General features: G+C 40.7%; 1 protein-coding gene across 1 annotated transcript; it reads right to left on the reverse strand.

The window, feature by feature from the left end:
* Nucleotides 1–7,296: 7,296 nt before the first annotated feature.
* On the reverse strand, nt 7,297–10,002 carry LOC109888463 (homeobox protein MSH-C-like). The gene is made up of 2 exons (XM_031798816.1): nt 9,473–10,002; nt 7,297–8,857 (listed from the first exon to the last, which is right to left on the reverse strand). The coding sequence occupies exons 1-2, from the start codon at nt 9,906–9,908 to the stop codon at nt 8,442–8,444; spliced, it is 852 nt and encodes a 283-aa protein (XP_031654676.1). The 5' UTR covers nt 9,909–10,002; the 3' UTR covers nt 7,297–8,441.
* Between the last annotated feature and the right edge of the window lie 291 nt (nt 10,003–10,293).

Consider the following 10,293-nt stretch of genomic DNA (forward strand, 5'->3'; position numbering starts at 1 on the left):
GCAATTTATAAAATATAATGATATTCATCAGTATTTAGTATTGAATGAGGGATGATTTATTCAATCACTGTTGTGATTGTTTAAAGGCCCTATAATTAGGGTTACGCCACATCCAAACCGCTAGGCCCCTATTTTCTATGTACACCAAGTTACTCTGTTGTCACATGGTCTCTCCTATCATTGCTATGCGGATGACACTCAACTGCTCTTCTCCTTCCCCCCTTCTGACACCCAGGTGGCGACACGTATCTCTGTGTGCCTGGCCGATATCTCACTTTGGATGTCGGCCCACCACCTCAAGCTCAACCTTGTCAAAACGGAGCTGCACTTCCTCCTGGGAAAGGCTTGTCCGCTTCAAGACCTCTCCATCACAGTTGACAAATCTACAGTGTTCCCCTCCCAGAGTGCAAAGAACCTTGGCGTGACCCTGGACAACACCCTGTCGTTCTCTGAAAACATCAAAGAAGTGACTCGTTCCTGCACGTTCATGCGCTACAACATCCATAGAGTACGACCTTTCCTCACACAGGAAGCGGCGCAGGTCCTAATCCAGGCACTTGTTATCTCCCATCTAGACTACTGCAACTCTGCTTTGGCTGAGCTCCCCGCTTGTGTCATCAAACCCCTGAAATGTATCCAGAATGCCGCAGTCCACCTGGTGTTCAACCTTCCTACGCTCTGCCATGTCAGCCCGCTCCTCCGCATACTCCACTGGTTTCCAGTCGAAGCTCATATCATCTTCAAGACCCTGGTGCTTGGCTACGGAGCAGCAAGGGAACTGCATCCCCTTACCTTCAGGCGATGCTCAAACCCTATACACACCAAACTGAGCCACATCTGGTCTCTTGACCCTCCCATCCCTACAGGGGGGGGGGGGGTCACCTCCCGCTCAGCCCAGTCAAAGCTCTTCTCTGTCCTGGCACCCCGATGGTGGAACAAGCTTCCCCCCTAAAGTCAGCACAGCGAAGTCCCTGTCCATATTTTGAAACAGTCTGAAACCCCCCAAAAAGGCACTTCTCTTTTCCTGCTAACACTGACTTCGCTAATTAATACTTTGAGGGAAAATGAACATTATACGATTGTGATGTGTTGTCTCACCTAGCTATTTTAAAATGAAGGCACTAATTTTAAGTCACTCTGCTAAATGACTAAAATGTCATCCATACAGTAATTCAGCATTGACATAAATCAATTCAGCTAACAACAAGCAACACTTAAAGCATTCACAATACTAATTTCAAACATTTGTGCAAGTATGAAAAGTGTGCTGTGAGTCTTGGTGCCACATTCAACCTGGAGCCAAGTACATGCATATACTGCCACCCAGTGGTGCTAACTTGTCAGTACACCATAGCGTTTATTGGGATATTCAACCTGGAACATATCATTTACATGTGTATCACATTAGTGGAAACTCACACTGTTCTCAAAGCAGGCTGTGCCTGTTTTGGGAGTGACCTTTCATAGCAGGTTAGGTAGACTTACACAGCAGGTTAGGAGAACTAACGTGGCAGGTTAGGAGAGGGTTTCGTTTTGTTTTTTGCCCTAGCACTACACAGCTGATTCAAATCATCAAAGCTTGATGATTAGAAACAGCCATTACATCATCAACATTTCTATTTTGTAGTGGTAATATTTAATTGACAAAATGCATGTTAAGAAAGCTAAATTAGTGAAGCAACAAACAAATGTTTGGCTCAAAAACCAATTGAATGTTTGTGTCATTAGATATGGCACTATTACTACTTCCTCTGAAAACCTTAGGAAAAAAGCATAGAGAAAAACAAACTATTTCTCAAGGAAATAAAAGAATCATGACAATAAAATAATGTACTCGGATCTGTAGATCTATTTTTGTGATCAAGTCAAATATGCCTAACATTTAGGGCTAAGAGTTTTTCCTGACCATGCACTGCCCATAGATAGAGGACTCTAGTGCTCAAAATCCAGTGCAGCACAATTGAGGACTTTCAACATCTTGAAGTAGTTAACTGGGTGGAACATCCTATAGGTTAAGGAAGGCTCACATAATTCTATCCGGGTCATCGAGCGGGAATCAGCCCATGAATTACACTCATTAGCAAACATTCCATAGCTGCAGGTGGCAGTAAATCGCCAACCTTGGCTTTTTACCTGTTCAAACAACACACTCCAGGTGGAAGTATGCACCCTTTCAGTTTGTTTACCAACTCATAGAAGTAGTAGAAGAAAATGGACAACTTCAAACGGAAGATGGACTCAATGTCATTGACTGTGCGCTCACAGATGCCATAATGGAACAGATACAAAGAAAAGTCCTCTATCATTCTCATGGTACTAGCTTGTAGGATCCCTCTGATTTCTCTCTATGTGTGTGTTCACAAAGGCTAAAGTCTCTGCCAGAGAAGCCGGTAGTAATGTTGGATGAGTTTGAGAAGAAGGTGGAACCCTTCAGAAAATAGGGTTTTGCCAATGTGCACACGTGATGTGCTAATGTGATTGGTTCGTTGGATATAACTGCACTCGTTTAGCTGTTGCTTTCCCCCCTACGGTTCAGTGCCATCGATGCTCAGGAAGCAGAAGCAGTGAGTTACGAGTCATATGGGTAGGGTTAAGAGTTTTTTCTGGACAAGCCAGTCACCATTGCCTCATTGATCCAATATTACTATTAAATTAAATATATTGCTATTAGATCATGTAGAAAGTTTATCATTGCGGGAGTTTATATTCTTTGTCAAAGATTGTATTTGGTAAATGAGTGCCACTGACTTGGCAGAGATTGCATCGCTACGCATCTTCAAATCAAATGTTATTTGTCACATGCGCCGAATACAACAGGTGTAGTAGACCTTACAGTGAAATGCTCACTTACAAGCTCTTAATTAACCAACCATGCAGTTTTTAAGAAAATACCTTTAAAAAAAAGGTAAGAGATAAGAATAACAAATAATTAAAGAGCAGCAATAAATGACAATAGCGGGGCTATATACAGGGTGTGCCCGTACAGAGTCATTCGAGGTAATTATGTACATGTAGGTAGAGTTATTAAAGTGGCTATGCATAGATAACTAAGAGTAGCAGCAACGTAGACATTAACAGAGACTTAATAGAACTCAATGTTCTCGATCTAAACTACGCAAAGGAGGGTAACTCCATTCGACTTTTTGCCCGCACCCCTTTTGATTTGAACGAAACCGTCCATACATATTTTCCCATTGATGTATTTGACCATTTTAAAACCCAATACAACCACACATGTAGATACAGTACCATGCCATTAAATTCACTGAGGATGGCAAAACAGTTTAAAAACGTATTTCCATTGTTGTTACGTTCCCCAGATTATGTGTTGTAGTTTGTGTATTTGCATCTGTTTATTTCAGGAAATGGGTTCCTGAAATCCCTCAAGCAGCTGATTGGTCAACTCCAGGGCTAATTGGAAAGCTGACCCCGCCCCCATAGGTTGATTTTGCTAGAGGTTGATTTTGCTAGAGGTTGATTTTGCTGGGAGTTCATTGCTGGGAAGTGGTATGTTCTGTGAGTTTGTTGCTCAGGTAAAGCTTATTTGATGTCCTTTGTTTCTTAGTTTGTTTGTGACAATTGTTTAATATTCTGTTTCATTTGTTCCCAGGGGGGAAGGGGAAGGCACCTAGGGAGTGCTTAGGCAAGAGGCCAGCGGGCATACATATACCCGTAGTATATTCATTGTCTATGCACAATAGGTAAGACCTGGGCGGACCACCCCCTGTATTTTGGTTAGGGCACCAGGTGATGCTAAATTAGGTAAGTAGTGGGAAGGCAGGTAAGATAGGAGAGGGGTGGGCTTTGAGATTTACTTTCTTTGCTTTGGTTCCGTCCAGACCCTTTTCCCCATATTACCGTGTAAAGGAATAAAGTCCTTGTACACGGTACCACATTCTGCCTGTTGTCATTCTTACTCGCACCTACAGTCCATACCTTTTCACTTCACGGAGAACTTAGTTGTAGCAGGGTGTTGCGTTCCCTCTTCATAAAGGCGTGCGTAACAATTGTGGTCGTGAAAAAACATGAAAACAAAATATACCCAAGATTATAACATGGAAACAAAATACGTCTCATCAATAGGGAGGAAACTGTCAAATGAATCAAATAGATGACCATGTAACGTTTTATTGAAAACAATTATATTTTCTTTAAGCCTTTGCAGTTTTAAAGCATTTTGCCCATAAACCATTTCTCAAGGTTAATCTGAAAACTCCCTAGCGTATGAGTGGATATTCTATGGTTTGGTATTCCATTCCTCTGCACCAGTGATAAGAAAATAGCTTTTTCCAGACATGCTCCTATAGTGCAGCGGTCTGATATAGGCAACACTGGCTTTGGTGTGATGACTATGAGAGTCAAATCAAATGAAATTGTATTTGTCACATGCGCCGAATACGACAGGTGTAGTAGACCTTAGAGTGAAATGCTGACTTACCACCCCTTAAACCAACACTGCAGTTAAGAAAAATAATTAAAAAATAACATAATTAAAGAGCAGCAGTAAAATAAGAGTAGCGAGACTACAAGTGGTACCAGTACAGAGTCAATGTGCGGGGGCACATGTTATTCGAGGTAATTTAGGTAATATGTACATGTACACTATCGTTCAAAAGTTTGGGTTCACTTAGAAATGTCCTTGTTTTTGAAAGAAATGCACATTTTTGTCCATTAAAATAACATCAAATTGTTCAGAAATACAGTGTAGACATTGTTCATGTTGTAAATGACAATTGTAGCTGGAAACGGCAGATTTAAAAAAAAAATGGAATATCTACATAGGCGTACAGAGGCCCATTATCAGCAACCATCACTCCCGTGTTCCAATGGCACGTTGTGGGAGCTAATCCAAGTTGATAATTTTAAAAGGCTAATTGATCATTAGAAAACCCTTTTGCAGTTATGTTAGCACAGCTGAAAACTGTTGTCCTGATTTTAAAGAAGCAATAAAACTGGCCTTCTTTAGACTAGTTGAGTATCTGGAGTATCAACATTTGTGGGTTTGATTACAGGCTCAAATGGCCAGAAACGAAGAACTTTCTTCTGAAACTCGTCAGTCTATTTTTGTTCTGAGAAATGAAGGCTATTCCATTCAATAAACTGAAGATCTCGTACAATGCTGAGTACAATCCCTTCACAGAACAGTGCAGACTGGCTCTAACCAGAATAGAAAGAGCAGTGGGAGGCCCCGGTGCACAACTGAGCAAGAGGACAAGTAAATTAGTGTTTAATTTGAGAAACAGGCGCCTCACAAGTCCTCAACTGGCAGCTTCATTAAATAGTACCCGCAAAACACCATTCTCAACGTCAACAGTGAAGAGGCAACTCCGGGATGCTGGCCTTCTAGGCAGAGTTGAAAAGAAAAATCCATATCTCTGTGGCCAATAAAAAGAAAAGATTAAGATAGGCAAAAGAACACAGACACTGGACAGAGGAACTCTGCCTAGAAGGCCAGCATCCCGGAGTCGCCTCTTCACTGTTGACGTTGAGACTGGTGTTTTGAAGGTTAAAATATGTCAACCCTGTTTGCAAGCTTTTAAATTATATTAAACTCATCCATTTATATTTTCCAGTGATGAAAACATGGATGTCTCATGGTATGGTAGGGTATGCAAAATGAGTCAACCTTGAGCACCTTTATCTCCTGAATGTTTTGGCATTCAGGTCCAAAAAGTCACTTTCTGACCAAGTCATGGTCAAACATGTATGGGAAGTTTTGTTTAAATCAAGGGATGCTGTCAAAAAGTGATTTGAATTCAAATGGTTTTACCCAGGAGAAATGCCAAGACACACGATGGATTCAGTTGGGTATTGCTATTGGGTTTGCTAAACTTCCATTTCAGCCCTGCTGTCCAGAAACAATGTCATGACACTTGAAACAGTCACATGTCTTGAATTATGCAAGCATGCCAATGCTTCTACTTTTCTTCTGCAGATGAGCAAAACGCTGTTTAATCATTGCAAGCACTAATGTAAAACTTAACTGCATGTTTTATGCTAACTCTGCAAACTAAACGTTTGACAACCTTGCAAGTTGTTAGCACCAATATTACAGCCAAGGTCGGAATGCAAAACACATGAGATTTCTGACGAACGCCTACGTGTGGGAAGGGTAACAATAATGACTATATGCCGTGCAGGACAAGCACACGTTGCATGGTATATTTCCATAACTGACATGGCTACCAAAACGTTTTATTTACAACATTTTAATTGACAAAATATCTCGTTACGTTCAAGCTTTTACCCACACTGCGCAACTGTGGAAGTGCCTCTATTTCTTTGGTGCATCCATTGATCGGGAAACAAATAAAGAGTGTATATCGCCCACTACCGTGTTGGAGTGTGAAGTGGTTCCAACATGAGGAACCTTGCTCACCACTCCAAAATCACGACGGGTTTCTTGGAGATGGTCGTATTTTAAAAAATATATATAAAAATAAAAAAAATACTGAACATCCTCCCAATTTCGCTAAAGCTCCCTAGGCTACTTGGTGGTGGAAAATGCCATATCATTCCAAAACTGTAGCCTAAACAACCATGGGAGAAATGAAGACATGTTGAGTAGGCCTATTTGAAACGCTTGGTGATGGCTGATACAACGGTTCATGTGGAATTAATAAATTACTAGATGGATGGAATAATACTGGTTGAAATCTACTGTTTTTGTGTTTAATATGACAGAGATGAATCAAACCAAATCATAGCATCCAAACGTCATTGGTCTTTTCAACTACCGTTTAGCTTATCAAATGGCCACAAGACACAAATAAAACAATATATCAAGGAAAAATCTTATGAAAGCGTATGATTGTAATTATTATTACAATTTTAATAAATATTTATCATAGGACTACGGCTATTAGTGGTAGTGATGGGCATATTACAACAAACGCACAAGTCTAGTCTTGTGAAGGTAGCCTATAATTTCCGTTTTTCTTGTCAAAGTAGGTCTAATTCGCACAACTATTAAATTGTTAAGAAACATATATAGCCTAAGGATATTGTTCGTTTAAACATTGCAAGTATCAAGAAAACTTTGGCAGTTTTTGTTGCAGCAATTTACCATTCCAGTCGTCATAGATGAACGAACTGTACAACTATTATTCAGAATAGATGGAGGTTAAATACTGAACCTTGAAATGAGAAATTGTTGTTACATTTCTAATGAGGAGAAAATGTAGACCTACATTGGTTCCTGTCAGTCAAGACAATTTTCCCTTTCAATCTTGATGTTCACCGTGTGGTGTAATACGTGTAATCTGTGTTCATTGACGAGACAAAAGCATTTCAACAGAAGTTTAAATTATAATGTTTATTTACTGAGCTCAGTTTTTACAGGTATGAGAGAATAATTAAAATAAGACCATGTATGTACACAGTACAGATACAGAGATATTTAATAAATATCAATATTCCTGCGCCTTCTTCCATCAGTTGCAGGACACGTGAACACTATTATTTACAATGATATTATTTATATTTCTTGAAAATAAAATCATTTTTTAAAATCATACAAATATCCCATTTGTAATTGGTCTTAAGGCCTCATAGTAAAAAAGTACAAATTGTTTATGCACATTTGTTTTCTAAAGTAATTTTTCACTCCATGAAAATAAACCGGATTTACAGAGCTTGCAACTGGAAAGAAATGCGGCAAATGTACACATGCATAATTCTGTTGGTCATGATTTTCCATAATTGTGTGCACGGACAATTGAATGTGAAAATTCGTCAATATTGAACAAATGACAGACATTTTACAGTTCAAGTATGCTTTTCGAGAGCTCAAAATAGGCCTAGTTGGTATTTTAAGGCACGTTCAATAAGGCTGTTTTAAGTACTTTTTCGTTGCATGGCGCACAGGGCTATATATTACGCACGAAGATATTGACGTTGTCTAGGCCTGTTATTAATTACAAACTTAATGTTAATTCCCCCATTTGTATAATCGAAATGGATACAAAAATGTGTAGGTCTAGTGATCAATTACACAAGCTGTTAGTTGCAAGTGGCAAACGGGTTGTGTTGTAAGGCCTCGCGTGCATTGACACCTTGGCCATTGATAACTGCTCAACTATCAGAAATCGCTATCAGAAATATACAAAATAAGGCCTATAGGCCTTTGATATAAAATGATCTTGCAATCACCATCTTGCAATCAACAATGTGGCCAACATTTGGCTAAGAATATCTAGGCATGAGAACATGTCCCACAAGTATTGGCCTGTTTGACTTTAATGAGCGTATACAACATATATCTAAAAATGATCTCTGTCGCGTAGACAAATATAGGCCTTATAGGCCTTCTGGGAAATTAGGGCTTTCTGGAAAAATTTATCCATGTTCCAGACAGGGGGTAAAGTTAAGTGTTGCAACCATGTTTGAAAACATATACAATGACATATGATTTCATCTCAAACGTAAATGCACAAACTAAGTCAAGACAAATAATACATTCCATAGGTGACAGGTCCACCGAAGAGTCCCGGAACAGGTAAAGTGGGCCTGGTGTAGGCGTTTGAATGTCCGTAGAGAGATGGAGAGCCCATGTGCGCTCCCAGGGGGAATGGCAGAGCAAAGGCAGGTAGCATGGGTTTCGACGCCAGTTTGTACTTTTCCAACTCTGCCTCCTGAAGTCTCTTGGCTTTAGCCCTCCTGTTTTGGAACCAGATTTTGACCTGGGTCTCGGTCAAATTGAGGGAGTTGGAGAATTCGGCACGCTCCGCAATGGAGAGATACTGCTTTTGTCGGAATTTCCTTTCCAGAGCGAGCAGCTGGGAGGTAGTGAAGGGCGTTCGAGGTTTTCGGTTGTTTTTATGTTTCCTTAAAGGGCATGGAGGTGGACTTAAGCTTCCTGGAGGGACAAATAAATGAAAAGGTATTGTTATTAAATGTAAACCTCAAGGGCGGCTGACCCTTTAAAACAACACATTTCACTGCGCCTATGTGACAAAAAAACGTATTCTTTTTTTGTCATAATTAGTCTCACCAAACAACGTATGCATTTAAGGACATTGCCATAAGGTTTATTCCTGCACCGTGGCTTTTAATGGATAGGCCTAACAATTTCCCAATTCCAAAATAGGCCTATGACAAACACCGGGAACATACAGGAACTTTGTCTAATGGTGAACAGTTTAGACCTATCAGGCTACTCTGAAATTACATTGTATTATTAGACTGATATAGGGACATTTCGAGGCAAATTCTATAGATTTTTGGATAGACAGGCAGGACCACAGTGAGGTAGGCTTATGACGATCTATTATGTGAGGTAATAACGATCTCATGAATACGATAACATCAATAAGACTAATAATAGAAAAACTAGAAATAATACTACTGCTAATAATATGACTATTACTACTTTATTATTATTATTATTATTATAGACAAACAATAGGGAATAGTTGGCCTAATTAGTTGACCAACATTTAGACAGCCAATAACTCTGGAAGCAGGGACTTACGAGGGGGAGTCGAGAAAGATGTAGTCTGGAACCAAGTGCTCTGGTCTTTCTCACAAAAATCTTGATTGTCGTCATTCTGACAGTCCGACACGCTCTGCGAGCTTTCCGGGGAAACTTTCCTCTCCACGTAAAAAGTCCTTGGAGAAAACTGTTCCGTGATCTGCACCGCCGCCGCCACAGTCTTCGGTTGAACGAGACCCGAATCCGAGGAGGGAGAAGAAGAATAAGTCCTGCCGGTTGTTTTCTTGGAAATCAATGATTCGACGCTGAATGGAAGACTGCTCGTCTTACTTTTGTATCCTTTGTCAGTTGTCATATCTTTGGGTTGAAGCTCCTCACACTCCGTATCCGACTCTTCTTTCTGGTGGAGTTTAATCTCGCGGGACGGAGACCCCGATAGGCCAACGGGATTCATCTCAAAGGGGTACGGGGCCATACACCTCCGCCTGGCCAGCTCAGGAAAATCGAATCGCGATCGAGAGTATAGCGTCTGGTGCTGTCCTCGCTGTCAGAATATTGCCCAGTAGCTCAACTCACTAGATGGGGTCGTCTATAAAAGGGCAGTAACTGTTCCCCTCTCCACGCCGTCCAATCATCGTCTCAACTTGGCCTCGTGACGTTCCCAGCGCTCCTTTCCTCCGTATTCATTGGCCCTCTGCCTTCCAAGAGACATCAAGAGGCCCTTTGAAAGCGACAAGAAGTTTTAATCATACAGACCCCGTGCGGAGCTGGTGCATTGATAGCTCAAGGGTTTTTTGTCTCCGCGGAACACAAAGTAGACCAATTTTAGCGCAATTAACCAGTGGGGAGGCCTCATGAGT

The sequence above is a fragment of the Oncorhynchus kisutch genome, linkage group LG20, assembly GCF_002021735.2.
Source record: "Oncorhynchus kisutch isolate 150728-3 linkage group LG20, Okis_V2, whole genome shotgun sequence".
NCBI lineage: Eukaryota > Metazoa > Chordata > Actinopteri > Salmoniformes > Salmonidae > Oncorhynchus > Oncorhynchus kisutch.